Genomic DNA, 16055 nt, shown 5'->3' on the forward strand with positions numbered 1-16055 from the left:
CCTCTCCCTCCCTCCCCACCTTCCGGCATCCTCTCTCCCTCTCTCTCTCTCTCTTTCCTTTTCTCTACTCTCCCATCTCCCTTTACCTCTTATTCTCCACCCTCCTCCCCCAGCATCCTTCTCTCTCTTTCTCTCTCCCCTCCCTCCTATTACCCCAGACCCGCACCCCTTCCTCCCTCCCTCACCCACTCTTTCCTGTCCCTTTGCTGGGGGAGCTGCCTGAAAGCCACCCTTCCCCTCCCCCATTCATTCGGCCTCCCCAGACCCGTCGGGGAACTTTGCGCCTCTGGACTCCATTGCTTTGGTCATTTTCACAAAGCCAGGCCGGTGGGGCAGGTCCGGCTGGCCTCGGGGGACACACGGATGCCCAGGACCCCAGGCTAATCGGTAACTACAAAGAAAACAGAAGGGGGATGGGGGGCACAGGGAGCTGAGCCAGGCTTGGGGGACAGCCAGCCTTGGGTGGTTCAAATGCTACCGTTCTCCCTCCCCCCTGCCCACCTTCTCTGTTTGGATCAGCACTCCCCCCTCCATTTCTCTGCCCTCCCCCTCCCTGCCTCCACCTTTGGCTCAAGTTAAAACTGGCCAAGGCTGTTAGCAATGTGTTGAGGTCTGAGGCCAACGATGATGAGCCTGGACCGTCCATCTGGCAGAGTCCAGATCCTAGGGTGGACAGGGGAGGCGTGGGAGGCCTGCGAGCCCCGCGGAGGAGGCAGGTGGGGTGCGGAAGCCTGCGTGCCTCCCTCCCAACTGATTCTGTCTCTGATGGTATGCTGGGAGCAGGTGCCCAGGGACTGTGGCCCCAGCCCTGGGCTTAGATCATGGGACGAGTCTGAATTGGGGTGGCTTTGACAGCTCTCCTGTTGGGTGTTGGAGACTGGGGGTGGGGATGGTGGAGGCTTTGTACTGGACACCCATGGCAAGACCCTGGAGGGGCCTTCGGAGTGGACTGGGGCCTATGACCTATTTCAGATCCATTTATCCCCATCATCCCCTCAGTGTTGCTGGCATGATAATCATGAATATGTTTGTTGAATGAATGAATGAATGAATGAATGAATGAGTGATAGGTGGGAGCAGGCTATTGAGAGAATCTGGTAGGACAGAACCCAGGCCTTTCATTTCAACTAGACCCTCCAGCTGGTACCCTGGGGAGAAAAGAAATCCCCCATCTTTTTTCAAATCCAACCATCATCAAAAAAAACCAAACATGGCTTGGAAAATCTAACTCTTCCATGTGGCCTAGGAGTGCAGAGGGTTCTCTCTAGCCCATGAGTCCAGCTCAGGGTTCCACACTATATAGAGGCTCTATCCACACGACCTCACCCCCTGGTATATTGGAAGGGCCAATTTCTAGAAAGATTCTGATGGGAGTGTGGGAAGGTGTCCACGTGGCCCCCCAAATGTTGAAAGGCTGCTGGAGAGCTCTGGGTCAGGGAAACAGATGGGCTACAGAGGTACCCTCTTTCTCATTTTTAAATCTCCCCTGGAAAGAGCCCCCCGCCAAGCAAGGAGAGGTGGGGGTGGGGACTGTGGCTGAGTGTTCACCTGGGCCAGAGCCTCAGCTTACTTACTCCTCTGTCCGCAGAGCAGGGCCCCATGAATGTAGGGTTATTTTTTTCTGGCTGGAAAATGTTGGGGAGGGGGGGCGGTGTCTCAGGGTCTTTTCCATTCTTTCCTTGGAGGCTGAACATTTAGGAAGCAGGCTGTCCATGACACCCAGTTGTCACCCTCCTCTTCACAGGGGCCCTGGGCTAGTCTGAGCCCTGGATGCAGGGCTTGAGGGCCCCTGAATGCTGGGGGATCCCATGAAGCTCAGCATCAGGGCAGCTGAAAGGGCCAGAGAAGGTGAAGTAAAAACATCCACTGTGGTCACTGTGACCTCCCAGTGTCATAATTATCTTCATGACCATCTCATCCTGGATTTCCACATTCAGGGGCCTGTTTGGTCTCCCATCAAAGGGATTGCCACTGAGGGGGGCTTGCAAGCATCAGCACATTCCATATAAAAAGGAAACTGAGATCCAGAGGGGCCAACTACTGGCTCCCAAGGACCAACCAGAGCTGCCCTCCCCACTGTCACCCACCTGTCTCCCTCCCAGACCAGGGGAAGCAGAAGTAAATGTGTGTGAGGAAAGGTTCCACCAAGCTGAGAGTGAGGCTCCTCAAAGATGTGGGGGAGGGGACTGTGACATCTGAGAGCCACAGCCAATAGTGGGACAGGGGCACCCCAATTCCTAAGGGCCTGTGCAATGGGGTCTTGCTGGGAACAAGAGAAAGGCAGGGGATCCAGCGGAACCCTTGAGCTCTGGGGATTGGACAGGGGTTGGGGGAGAGAGCAGGAAGTGAGGGGTCCTCAGAAAGAGAGCAGGCCCATGGCTGCTGACTTTTTTTGTTTTTAAGAGAATAGATAGAGACAGAGGGAGCAAGAAAGGGAGGGAGAGACAGAGGGCCTCAACCCCCTCTACCCCCCCCACCCCACCCCACACACTCAGGGAGAGGCAGAGAGAAGCTGGGAGTCAGGGAGAGAGATGGAGAAGGGGGAGCAGGGAGGCCACTGACCGCTTCCCACTCCCATCCCCCAGATCTGTGCTTCCTTCAGAGGAAGGGGACCTCCCCCAGTTCCCCCAGTCCAGCTAGGGGCTCAGGCCAGGAACTGGGGGCTTGGATGGGGCTCCCAGTGGCTGGTGTCCAGTCATCACCCACCTCCAGTGCCCAACAGGCCCCCTCCAGGACTCTCCCTCCGAGGGGGTTGGGTGCCTGTAGGGGCCCTGAGGTGCCCCCTCCCCTGATCAGAGCTGAATATTAATGCCCACCCTGGCGATAGGGCTCGCTAGCCGCTGCCGTGCTGCCCCCCATTTATGGTAATCGCATATGCATTTGCATGTTAATGACAATATTTGTTTTAGAGCGGAGGTTGCAAGGGGGGAGTCGGTGAGGTTGGGGGGGGAGGTCTGGGGGAGCTTGTGGTTTCCATGGGAGCACCAGCTGCTCTGCTCAGTGGCAGGAGGGGAGGCTGGAGCACACTGAGGCGTGAGATTCCCAGTGTGACGTGCCAGCCCCAGGGAGACAGTGGGCTAAGCTGCTGGCAGGCACTGCCTGGCGGGGGACCCAGGAAAGAGTCGCTTTCCCTGACGCAGCATAGGGGACAGCCGCTGGGGAGGGGGGTGGGTGTGAGCCACTGGGGCTGGCTGTATGACTTTGAGCCAGGCACACCCCGCTCTGTGCCTCAGTTTCCCTAGCCTCTCATTCTTTATTGATTTAACAGGATTTTATGAGCCCCCCCCCACCGAGGCCTTACACATACTGTGACATCATTTCTGCCCTCCTTCAGGCAGAGGACATTGATTGAGCACCTACTGTGTGCCTGCATTTGTGCGGAGCAAGCATTCCATGCAAACAGGAATCTATGTGGGAGTAAGCAAGACATGAATCCATCTACCCATGTGACCAACATTTATTGAGCACTTGCTGTGTACCAGGCCCCATTCTAAACCCAGGATACCCCTCCCCCCCAGAACCCTCCTCAGCCCAGGACCAGTCTGGTGGGGGACACAGTGAGGAGCCAGGAGGTTGCAAGGTGATGATGTCAAGGCTGCAATGGCGGAAACATACACTCCAGCAGGGACAACCCAGAGGAGGCCCTGCCTCTGCAGGTGTAGAGGCCAAGAGGGCTTCCTGGAGGAGGGAGTCAGTGTAGGGGAGCGGTTAAAAGCTTGGTGTTTCTCTGCATCTCACCGGCTATGTGGACTTGGGCAGGCGTCTTTGTCCAACCTAAGTGTTGTCATCTATAGATGGGGAGCTTATTGGGGCCTCCCATGTCAGAGGGGGTTGGGAATGTGAGGATGGGAATGGCAGGTAAAGGTTTTAGCATGCTTGGTTCATGCTTGGTCAGCGGGAGTTGGGCGTATTATGTGAGAAGGATCTGTTGATGGGAAAAGGTATTCCTGACAGAGAGAACAGCATGTGCAAAGGCCCAGAAGAGCACTAACTCTGGAAGCTTCAGGTAGGGGAAGGATGGAGCTTTTGCCCTGGTGGGAAAGAAGAAAAGGGTCATGGGAGCCCCAGGGTCCCCTTCTAATGTGGGGCTTACATGGCAGGGCTCTTCTGAGAGGTTCTGGCATTGGGAGTGGACCCAGGAGCTATCTCTGAAATAGGTTCATGTCTCTCTTTTTCACCCCTGCTATTGGCAGATGAGAACCTAGCCATCATGAACACTTAGTAGGACCACACTCACTCATTCATTCATTCACTCACTCACTCACTCACTCACTCACTCAGTCAATACTTCCTGAAAGCAGTTTGGAGACTTGCCTTCTACTGGACAAAAGGTCCAAGGGTCCTCTGTTAGAGGTAGACATTGGCACCTACAGCCATAGTGGTCAGGGTTGGGTCTGAGGGAGTGATGCAAGGTTGAGGAATCTGGAGAGGGAATCAGGGACTTTGCCTGGGGAATCCAGTTGCATGGAGGAGGGGCATTAGAACTAGGCTTTGAAGAATAAATAGGAGTTTGCCAGGAGGAGAAAACATTTCATTTATTTATTCACAGAAGCACTTAACTGTGTTCCAGGCCCTATGATAGGTGTGAAACACAGCAGTGAGTCAGCTAGGTGGATGTTTCTGTCCATATGGATATGGGCAGAAGGAACTGGGTTTGCAAAGTCCTGGAGATATGAAGGGGCTCAGCTGGAATAGAGGAGGAATTAGGTGAGGCATGGGAGATGAGGACAGAAAATTAGTATGAGCTGGACCCTGAAGAGCCTCTGATGCTGGACTGAGCTTGGACTCTTTCCTGAGGGTGCTAGGGAACCATGGAAGAATTTAGAGCAGGGGAAGATCTTAGACCTGCGTGGAAAGGGAGTTTCATGTCCTGTTACCTGCCATCGCCACCACCAGCCTCTTTCCAGCCTCCCAGCCTTATTCAGGATATGCCTACTCGCTACATACCTGGATGAATAAAATGAAAGCTTCTCCTCAGGGCAAGGCCCACAGTGTGGGAAAAGAGGAATGCAAAGGAGCAGACTTGTTCAGGTGGCAATGGTTCTTAAAGAACAAGGTTCCCCTCCGCCACATGGATCAGATGATGAATTGGGGCTCAGAGAGGGCCAACAGCCAGCCCCAAATCACACAGCAGTATAGCTAGGCATCACACCTCCCAGCCCGAGCCTTGACCCGCTTTGGAAGAATAATAGAGGAGGCAGAAAAAGACATGTGATTGTGGAGATGTTGATTCAGGGTAAAAGCCATCCAGGGAGGCTGGCTGTCCTCAGACTGAAGGTGACCAAGGCTAGAGGGAGGCTTCTAGATTTGGAAGACACTGACCTAGTAATAGTCTTGTTGGTTTGGGATCATAGTGATCATCACTGAGACGTAAGCTCTGTGAGGGCAGGGACTATATCTTGTTTGCAATTTTGAAGTGGAGCATGTGAATGACATGAGGGAATGAGAGGATGGAAGTATGGAGGAGAGGTGGGATGTGGGAAGGTGGGCTGGCTAAGAGAGAGAGATAGACGAATAAGTGAGTAGATGAGTGTAGGCATGAATGGATGAATGGATGACAATGATTCAGTGGATATATCAATGGACTTGTGGATGAAAGAGTGGGTAGATGGATGGAAGGCTGAATGGATTGATGATGGGTGGGTGAATGGATGGATGATAAATGGATGGGTGAAGGAATAGAAGACTGGATGGATGGATGAATGGATGGGTGAGTGGATAGATGAATGAATGGATGGATGTGTGGATTGGAGGATAGAAGATGGACGCCTCCCCAACATTTACCACCTTCTTCCTCACCTGGTGAATGGGAATGGCCATCAGCTTTGGCAGTTGACAGACTTGGTTTTCATTCCTGGCTCTGATTTATATTTCTGTGTGATTTTGGACAAGCCACCTCATGTTTACTGAGCCTTAGCTTCCTCATTTGTAAGAGAAAGAATATTGATAGCTGTCTCACAGAGTAGTTGTAAAAGTTAGAATTCACTTATATAATGTGATTAATGTAATTACTCTGAGTAATGTCTTGCATATTGTTGGTGTCAATACATAGCCACACAGTCAGATAGCCAACAACTATCAAGTCTCTATGATGTGCCAGGCATTGAGGTAGGCTCTGGACACACCACGCAATCCAGTGGGGAGGAGGGACTGACAATAAACTAGTAAACACATAAATAAGATTTAGATAGGAGTGAGTTCATATGAAGGAAATAAAACCAGATGTATGTTGGGGGGTGACAACTTACCCTGGGTGGCCAAAGGTGGCCTCTGAGGAGGTGATATTTGGTATGAGACCTGAATGACAGATAAGAAAGCTGTTATTCCAAAGCCAAGGAAAAGGCATTTCAGGAGAACACAGTACATGTAAAGGCCCTGAGGTCAGAATGAGTCTGACATGCTGCAAGAACAGTGATAAGACCCGTGTGGCTGGAGCAGAGTAAACACAGGAGAGAGGGAGGAGGGGATGACAAGGAGGTGACTGGGGCAAGCCGCGCAGAAACATGTGGGCCTCAGGGAGGACTTGGGCTTTTACCCCAAGAGAGGTGGGAGCCCTGGAGGGCTGTGGGCAGTGGAAGGACGCGGTCCTTTAGGGAGACCATTCCCCAGAATCTGGAGAATGTGGACTCTGGGTCTTCCATTTTCTGGATGGGGAAGCTAAGGAACAGAGAGTCTTAGAACTTGGCTGGATATCTGGGATGGGTTGGAATTCCAGAGTCAGGCACCTGGAGGCATGAAGGAGGCTGTGTATCTGGGGAATTATGAGAGGATCAAAGTTAAGGGCAGTGGAGGGAAATGTTGAGAGAAGAGGTCAGAGTCAGCCCGAGCTGAGCAGCCGTGAGCTGCCAACAGGTGGCGGGATGGCTCAGCTAAAAAAAAAAAAAAAGAGAGAGAAGAGGTCAGAAAGCAGGTTGGGAAAGGCTGTTAAGACTGGCAATCTTGGCTTTGACCTGAGGGTGCTGAGGCGCTATGGCAGGGTCTAGAGCTAGAGAGGCAGATCAGAGCTGGGCGGAGGAATATTTTTTTGGTGGCCTGTGTGGAGGAAGGATGGGAGCAGGATGGGAGGCTAAAGATCATAGAGATGCCAAGCTGTGGTCCAAGGTGGGAGAGGGTGAGGCCTGAGCTGGGCCTGGGCCATGCGCATGGAGAGGAGGGTATTGCTGGAGACATATTTAAGATGTCAAATTATCAGGTTTTTTGGGGAGGGAAGTGAGGAAGAAGAAAGGTTCTTGTGAAATGGGTGTCCCCCAGGGCGACCCTGCTCCCAGGGGTCACTGGGCAATGTCTGGGGACATCTGTGATTGTCACAACTGGGGGTGCTCCTGGCATTGAGTGGGTGGGGCCAAGGATGCTGCTCAACACCCCACAGTGCTCAGATGCTCCTGCACAGAGAATAATTCAGCCCCAGTGTCAGCAGTGCTGAGGAGGAAGACCCTGCTCTAGGGTGGATGGATGAATGGATGGATGAATGGATGGGTAGATGGGCGGATGGACGGATGGACAGATGGGTGCATGGATGGATGGATGGATGGATGGATGGATGGATGGATGGATGGATAAATAGTGAATGATGGATGAATGGATGGATGGATAGATAGGTGCATGGACAGGTGAATGGGCGGGTCTAAGGATGAGAGAATCACTGGTGCAGTAATGGTGACTAAATCTCTGGGAGGAGTCAAGATGGCTGCTGGAAGATTGCTGGGGGTCCAGAAGAGCCCTGAGAAGTCCCTACATGGAAGGTTGAGACAGAAGAGGAGGCAGCAAAAAAGGCTGAGGAGCAGCAGCCAGGGAGCTCAGAGGTCAGCATGAGATAGTGCTTCCAATGGTAGGGTCCAGGAGTGTAAGTCATTGCCCTCTTGGGCAGGAACTGATGAACTTATAAATGTGGGGAAGGGCGGGGAGAGGGCCCGTCAGCCTCATTGTTCTCAGGGAAGTGGGGGACAGCCTCAGGATGAGAGGGTGGAGGAGGAGGTGGAGAGAATGGCCAGGGGCAGGTGGGTGGTGGAGAGATGGCCCCACAGCAGAAGGGAATGTTTTCTGCAATCCTTAATGGATAGTATTATGACTCCTATTTTATGGATGAGAAATTGGGGGCTCAGAGAGGTTAAGTGGCTAGCCCAAGATTACACAGCAGAAAGGCATTGGACAGGGTTCGATCCCCTTCTTTTGCCACTAGATTATAGAACTGAAGTTAAAGATCAAGAATATGGGGTATCGGTATGCAGAGGTTTGGGATCAAAAGGATTTGAGATGGTGGGGGGTTCACATGACTGGTCGTGTTGGGGTCCTGGCTGGGGAGAGGAGGAGGAGATGTTGGGGATTAGAGAGAAGATGAACAAGTGTGTGTTTCCTCCATCTGTTTCCTCAGCACAGGTGGGGCATATTGGGTGCTCAGAAAACTGACTGACCTGTGGTAGGCATGAGAGGAGAAGGGGGTATAAAAATTAATCAAATGTGGTCCCTGCCCTAAAGGAGGTGGTCTTATATTAGCAGATCAGTTTGGAAACAAAATAAATTCAGTCAACAAGCATTTATTGAGCACCTACTGTGTGCTTGACACTATTTAGATACTAGGGATCCAGCACTGAACAAAACACGTGAAAAACCCTGTCCTTATGGAAGATACATTTTATTGGGGGAGACAGAAATGTGAGAGATGGTGATAAGGACACTGGGAAAAAAAACAGAACAGGGTGGGGAATGGTTGAGGGCTGTAAATTTAAACAGGTGCTCAAAGAAGATTCCACTAAAGAGGTAACATTTGAGCCAATACCTGAAAGAAAGTGAACCATGTATAGATCTAGGGGAAGCACATTTCAGAACACGTGGAAAGGTCCATGGACAAGACCATGCCTGGTGTGGTGGAAGAGTAGTGAGGAAGACTGTGTAGCTGCAGCACAGTATGAGAGGGGAAGAAAGGGAAGACCTTGTGGGCCTCTGGGCTTTTCCCCAGGGAGATTTGGGAGCCCTGGAGGGCTGTCGGCAGAGTGGGGACATAACCTGACTCAGTGCTCACAGGCTCTTTCTGGTAACTGCTGCGGGAAAGACAAACTGGGGGACTAGGATGGAAGCTGGGGGACCAGGGCAGAGGCAACTGCCCCTGTACAGGTAAGAGATGATGGGGCTGGACCAGGATGGAGACCATGAGCAGTGGCCAAATTCTTACTGAGTACACACTGTGTGCTGGGCCCAATGCTGGGTGGGCACTGGGGACATGTGGGTGACTGGGACATACCATGTCTCCACCCTCAGGGGGCTCACAGCCCTGTGGGGACAAATAACACATGGCTAGGCAGTTATAGCATGAATGACCAGAGCTGTGATGGGGGACACACAGGCACAGGAAAAGCCCATGAGGTGCCTCACCCAATATCAGTTGAGGGTGAGGAGGCTTCCCAGAGGAGGGACAACTCGGTTGGGACCTGAAGGTTGAGGAGAAATGAGCCAAAGATGAGGGTGAGGGTGTGTGGACCAAGGAAATTGTATGTTAAAAGGTGGTCAGTGAGAGGCCAAATGTGGGGTGTGGACAGGGTCAGGGTACAGCCAGGGACATGGCCAGCATCCATCGGTCAGTTCCTGGACCGACCAAGCTCCCTGGGAAGTGACAAAAACCCCAGACTTATGCATGAAAATAAGGACTATAAGTAGTAAGAAAGAAAACCAATGTTTTTATTTTCATTTAAAAAAAAATTTTAGGCCATTCGGTCAGCGTAACCAGCTCCAGCAAGTTAAGTAGTCCCTAGTGTTCTGGAATTTTCTGAAACTCAGACATTGGCCCCTGTCACTCTGTGACATCAAGCAGATGACTCCATGGCTGGTGTCTCTGTTTTCCCATCTGCAAAATGGGGATAATAATAGAAACAATAGTGTCATTATCTTGGGCTAGCCTGAGGAGTCAAAGGGTTGATATGGGTGACGTGCCCCCATAAGATGCCTTGGGCTCAGTGGACGTCGACTATTATTATCATTATTACAATTTGAGTCATGAAACCCCAAAAGCTCAGATCTTGGAGCACAGAGCAGGAGATCTTGGCATGAGGAGGGACCCTAAGTTTTCCTTAGCAGACAAGTTTCCTCTCTGTGGAGCTGCTGCTTGCTTACCTTCAGGGACGGGGAGCTCTCTCCCTACCAAGAGAGCTGTGATAAGGCAGATCTAGTTATTGGGGAACTTTCATACATGGAGGAAATCCCTTCCCCCCCAAGGATTCCCCCCATTTTTCCCTGCTCTACCCTTGGGTCTCAAGAGATCTGTGGGCACTGACCCCTGAAGATCAGCCCTGGTCCAGGCTTTGAAAATGGGGGTGGATATGAAGGGAACCATAGGATTGTCAAGTGCTGAGCGTTCTGCCTGTCGGTTTTTGCAGGTGGGACTGCCCTCTACCTGCCCCACCCCTCAGTTCACTCCGTGCTCAGCCAGTTGGAGGAGGGGCTGCTGGATACTGAGCTTCAGCCTCCTTGTCCAGGGCTGGTGTGTGGGGTAGGGGTGTCCAGGGCGGAATCAGGATGAGAGGTTTACCTGGTGTGGGCATTGAATAGGCTGAGGTTTCCCTCAGAGGGTCCAGTTCTGGAGGCTGGAAGTCTGAGATCAAGGTGTCGATTGAGTTGGTTCCTTCTGAGGGAGAATCCGATGCAGTCCTCTCTCCCAGCTTCTGGTGCTGTTGGCAATCCTTACTCTTCCTTGGCTTGTTAATCTGTCACCTAGAGTTCTGCCTTCGTGTTCACATGGCGTTCTCCCTGTGTGTGTGTCTCTGTGTCCAGATTTTCCCCCTTTTATGAGGACACCTGTTCTATTGCATTAGAGCTCTCCCTAATCCAGTATGACATCATCTTAACTAATTACATTTGCAATGACTCTGTTTCTGAATAAGGACCACATCTGAGGTCCTGGGGATTAGCACAGCAACACATATATGAATTGGAGGGAGGGGAAACAATTCAACTCTATCAGGAACTAAAAACCAAGGCTCTGTTTATCCAGAACCGGGTAAACATCACACACTTTCAACAACTAGAAAAAAAATAAGAGGCTCAGAAGAGATTGGACAAAGAGAACAGGGGACAAAGAGAACAGGGAAATGTTTCAGCACCAGGGACAGCGGTCCACACTTTTGTTCCTTCCTCTGCAGCAAAACTTCCAGACTCAGAGGCTAATGGCCTCAGAAGGTTGCTCGGGGGTCTGTCCCTACCCTCCCAGGGCCAGCACACTCCGTGTTCTGCAGGCAGGGCTCCACAGGCAAGAAAGTACCCAAGAAGGAAGGGTTCTGCCCCTATTTTACATCTCACTGCAGCCCAAATTCTTGCCAGCCGTGTCTAATTTCTCTCAGGTCTTAGAGCTAGTTGTCTTAGCACCTCTCATTTCCCTCAAGACCTTAGGGGATTAAATTCAGAAAGTAGAAATACATGCACAGAAAAATAATAGAAAGACGGGTCATGGATTGGGAGAAGATGTTTGCATCATGCATAACCAAAAACAGATAAGCGCACACAATATATGAAGAACTACAAAACAACAAGGTGCCCAGTTTTATTAATAACTCTGGGAGTGTACATTATAATCTCAATGAAATATTGTACAATGACACACCCACCATAATGACTAACATTTAAAAGCCTGGAAAAACCAAGCTGGTGAGAATGAAGCATTAATAGGATTCTCAGACCCCACTGGTGGGAATATACATTGGTACAACCCACTTTGGAAAACTGTTTGAAAGAATCAATTAAAGCTAAACATATGCCGGGCCGGCTGAGTGGTGCGTTGGTTAAGAGCTGGCTTGGGACGCCAGCTCTGAGCAGCAGGGCCCCGGTTCAGATCCCACATGAGGGCCAGTGACCCTGCCCTCTACAGCTAAGATGGTGAACAACAGCTCAACCTGGAGCTGGGCTGCCATGAGTCGCCGGCGATGGAGTAGGCTGCAGCCCCTGCTGCAGTGGGCTGCCATAAGCTACCGTGTGTGGCCGGCAGCCAGCGTGAGCGGCCTGCAGCCGGTGTGAGCTGCCAAGAGCCGCTGACCAACCTGCCTCATCCAGGAAGAGCGCAATGATAATACCAACATGGGCCAGTGAAGCGAAGTCCTCCACAACTAGACTGAAGAACAAAAGGACAGCAACTTGTCTGTTCCCCTTCCCCCGATTCCCCAGTGCTGTTCCCCTCCCCCAATCCCCCAATAAAATATTTAAAAAAAAAAGCTAAACATATGCTGACCTTATAACCAGCAGTCCCATTCTTGGATATGCTTTTGTGCATCAAAATATGTATGCAAGAATGTTCCATAGAGGCTTTACTCAAGATTGCCCCAAAGAGTGTACAGCCCATTCAGAGAAGAATGAATAACCATTTGTAGTATATTCATAGGATATTACACAGAAGCAAAAAGGAATTAATCCCTGATACACATGACCACCTGTTGTTGAGTGGAAGAAGCCAGATACAAAAGTGGACATATGTTATGATTCCATTTATGTAATTCAACATTGAGAAGCACTCCACTACATTGATTAGTGATGCATGCGGGTGGGAAACCACAATGAAAGCAATGACCTGGTTATCACAAGAGCAGGGTAGCAGTCACCTCTCGGGGATGAAAGAGATTGTCATAGGGTGGGAGGAACACTGGGGCTTCTGGTGGCTGCCATGTTCCATTTCTGGATCTGTGAAATGGTCACATGACTATAATTATTTGTTATAGTGTACACTTACATGTTCTGTGCTTTTTTGGAGGGATGTTTTTAATATATCTCAATTATAATTTTTTATTTTGGTAAAATATACATAACAAAATTGACAATATTTAAGTGTATAACTCAATGGCATTAAGCACATTTACATCGTTGTGCTCTCATCCCCACCATCCACCTCCAGAACTTGCTCATCTTCTCAAACTGAAATTCTGTCCCCATTAAACACTAAATTTTCCTCCCTCTCCCCAGCCCCTGTCTCTTTGGATTTTACTCATCTAGGGACCTCCTATAAGGGGAATTATACAGTATTTATCCTTTTGTGTCTGACTTCTTTCACTGAGCATAATGTCCTCAAGATTCATCCATGTTGTAGCAGGTGTCAGAACTTCCCTCCTTTTAAGGCTGAATAATCGTCCATTGTATGGATGGACCACATTTTGTTTAGCAACCATCTTTGATGGATATTTCGGTTGTTTCCACCTTTTGGCTGTTGTGAATAATGCTGTTGTGAATATGGGTGTGCAAATATTTGTTTGAGTCCCTGCTTTCAATTCTTTTGGGTAGATAGAGACCCAGAAGGGAATTGCAGGATCCTATGGTAATTCTACATTTAACTTTTTTGAGGAACTGCCAAACTGTCCTCCACATGGCTACACCATTTTACATTTTACAAATGGTTTTTAAAATGCTAGAAACTATCCTCAGCTCTGCCTGGTGCCCCCTTCCCAGGGTTCCAGGGGACCTCTCAGGCCTCCCCATCATCCAGCCCAGCTGGCAAGAGCAAGCCTTGTGGTGAGTGCAGTCCAGCAAGTCATAGCTTTAATTAGCTCCTGCCTGGGGTGGAAGTGGGCACCACAGAGCTGTTCCCAAGAGCTCTGCACAGGGGGTCCAAGGTGGGGGGAAGCAGACAGAGACCATGAGTGGGGGGAGCTGGGGATGGGGGACACAGGGTCCAACAGCATCGGAGCAGCCAACGATGGTCTCACTTCATAGGCAGTGAAAATGAGGTCCACAGAGGTTAGAGAGGCAAGGCCCAGCGCTGAGCCCAGACCCCTGTGTCAATCCCAGGGGAGCTGACCCCGTCTCCAGCAAACATCTTTCAAAATACCCTTGATCTCATTGGTCTTTTTCTGGGTGTTTCTCTCTCCTTACTTCTCTGTCTCTCTCAATGACTCATATCTCTGTGGCTCCCACACCTAGCCGCCGCGCCCCGCCCCCCCCCACCACGCCAGCCCCAGGGCGTTGTCCAATCACACCCTCCCTCTGGACTCTTCAGGGCCGGCCCTGTCCCTTGCCTCTCCTGATTGGCTCATCCCTTTGCCTCTGAGCCACAACCCATCTGGCTCCGCCCCCGCCCGTGGGTTGGTCCATCAGATGGCACTCTCAGACCATCCTCGCTGATGGGGAAAATTGAGGCAAAGACAAGGACAGCGCCCCATACAAGGCTACAGGCAGGTCAGTGGCAGAGCCCACTGCTCCTCATCCCAGTGCAGGTGCTTCTTCTGGCTCCTTAGAGCTGCTGGTGCCCTCCCCACTGTTCTCCCCTGGGCAGCTGCTGCTCTGTCCACTTCCCCAACCTCACCTGGCCCAGCCCAGTGTTCAGTATCTCTTCATCTAGCGTCAGCCATGGACTTAATTAACAGCTTGGTCTCCTCTCTGTCCTTTACTGTTTAACTCTTTGGGGAGTGGGGTGGGGGGAGCTGAACCACTGCTATTGTCACCACCTCAAACGATGGCTTCAGGGTCCTCCGTTTTATTATTTTTTATATATTTAAAAAAATTTTATTGGGGAACAGCCATGGTCATTGGTTACACATTGCTTTCATGCTACAATGGCATAGTTGACTTTTAAGGAGGGCGCAGCTCACAGTGGCCCATGCGGGGATCGAACGGGCAACCTTGGTGTTATCAGCATCATGCTTTAACCAACTGAGCTAACCAGTCATCCCCTTTTTATTATTTTAATTGTAGTAAAATACACATAACAAGGTCTACCATCTTAACCATTTTTCCTCTCCCCCCCCCCAATTTTTTTATTGTAGTAAAATACACATAACATTAAGTTTACCATCTTAACCATCTTTAAGTGTACAGTTCAAGCGGCATTAAACGCATTCACATTGTTATACAACCATCCCCACCATCCATCTCCAGAACTTTCTCATCTTCCCAAACTGACACTCTGTCCCCATTTAGCACTAACTCCCCTCCCCCTCCCCCAGCCCCTGGCTCCCACCATCTGTCTGGTTCCCACTTTCTCTCTCTGAATCTGACTCCTCTGGGGACCTTCTGTGAATTCAGTCCCACAGTATTGGTCCTTCTCTGTCTGGCATATTTCGCTGAACATATTGTCCTCACGGTTCATCCATGTTGTAGCAGGTGTCAGAATTTCTTTCGTTTTTAAGACCAAATAATATTCCACTGTATGGATGGACCACACTGTGTTTATCCATCATCCATTGAGGACACTTGGGTTGCTTCCACCTCTTGGCTATTGTGAATCACACTGCTATTAATATGGGTATACAGCATCCTTTTCTCTTAACACCCCCAATTTTCTTTCTTCCAGGCTGTGCCTTTCTCACCTACTGTGCCAGGGACTCTGCCATCAAAGCTCAGACTGCCCTGCACGAACAGAAGACCTTGCCTGGGGTGAGTCCTGGGTGTTGTCTGGGGATGGGGGAATGGAGGGCTGCTGTCAGCTTGGGGAAGGCCGAAGCCCTTTTTGAGATCAGCTGTGAAGCCCACATGCCTCTGGACTCAGAAAGAGGTATAAAATGCAGAGGGACAAAAATGATCACCAGGGTGAGCATTTATTGAATGCCTTCTGCATGTCAGGCCCTATGCACACCAGAGTGGTTGTGTGTGGTTTTGTAAGTGGGATCTGGCCCAGAGTGTGAGTGTCTTTGGTCTGCAACCTGAAGATGAGGAAGCATTAGCAGGCAGAGGGAACAGCATATGCAAAGGCCCTGAGGCAGGACTGTGCCTGGTATGTTGGAGGAACATTGAAGCAAATAGAGCTATGGCCCTTTGATGCAGGGGCTGTGTGAGCAGTATTCTCATCCCCAGGAGAGGCCAGGCCAGGCTCTGTCCCCGCTGAGTCTCTCTTGTCAGCCTTGTCCTCTTTGGGTGGGCAAGAGATTCCTGCCCCCAGTGTAGAATGGGGGTTCCCCCTGAGCCAGGTGAACCTGGCCTCCAGGCATCACATCTCCATAGAAATTGAAGGAATCACAGTGCGGTCCCTGGCTCTGACGGTGAGGCTTGCCCCTCCCCGCCTGGAGTTCTCAAAGACCCTGCAGCATTAAAGATATTTAGAGGCTGCCTGGGTGGCAGCTGTAGCCATCAATGGTGGGAACATGGGCACAGTACAG

The 16055-nt window shown here is 50.7% G+C and overlaps 1 protein-coding gene across 9 annotated transcripts in view; it reads left to right on the forward strand.

The window, feature by feature from the left end:
• Positions 1-16055, forward strand: part of CELF5 (CUGBP Elav-like family member 5) — a 44773-nt gene that overhangs the window by 666 nt on the left and 28052 nt on the right. For all 9 annotated transcript variants that reach the window (XR_002125246.1, XM_019653480.1, XM_019653472.1 and 6 more), the window contains exon 2: positions 15254-15336. Coding sequence is in view for 8 of the 9 variants with exons in the window: in XM_019653480.1 (XP_019509025.1) it covers positions 15254-15336 (83 nt within the window). In the remaining variant the exon portion in view is untranslated. The remainder of the gene's footprint in view (positions 1-15253; positions 15337-16055) is intronic.

This window comes from Hipposideros armiger, unplaced genomic scaffold, assembly GCF_001890085.2.
Source record: "Hipposideros armiger isolate ML-2016 unplaced genomic scaffold, ASM189008v1 scaffold_202, whole genome shotgun sequence".
Taxonomy (NCBI): Eukaryota; Metazoa; Chordata; class Mammalia; order Chiroptera; family Hipposideridae; genus Hipposideros; species Hipposideros armiger.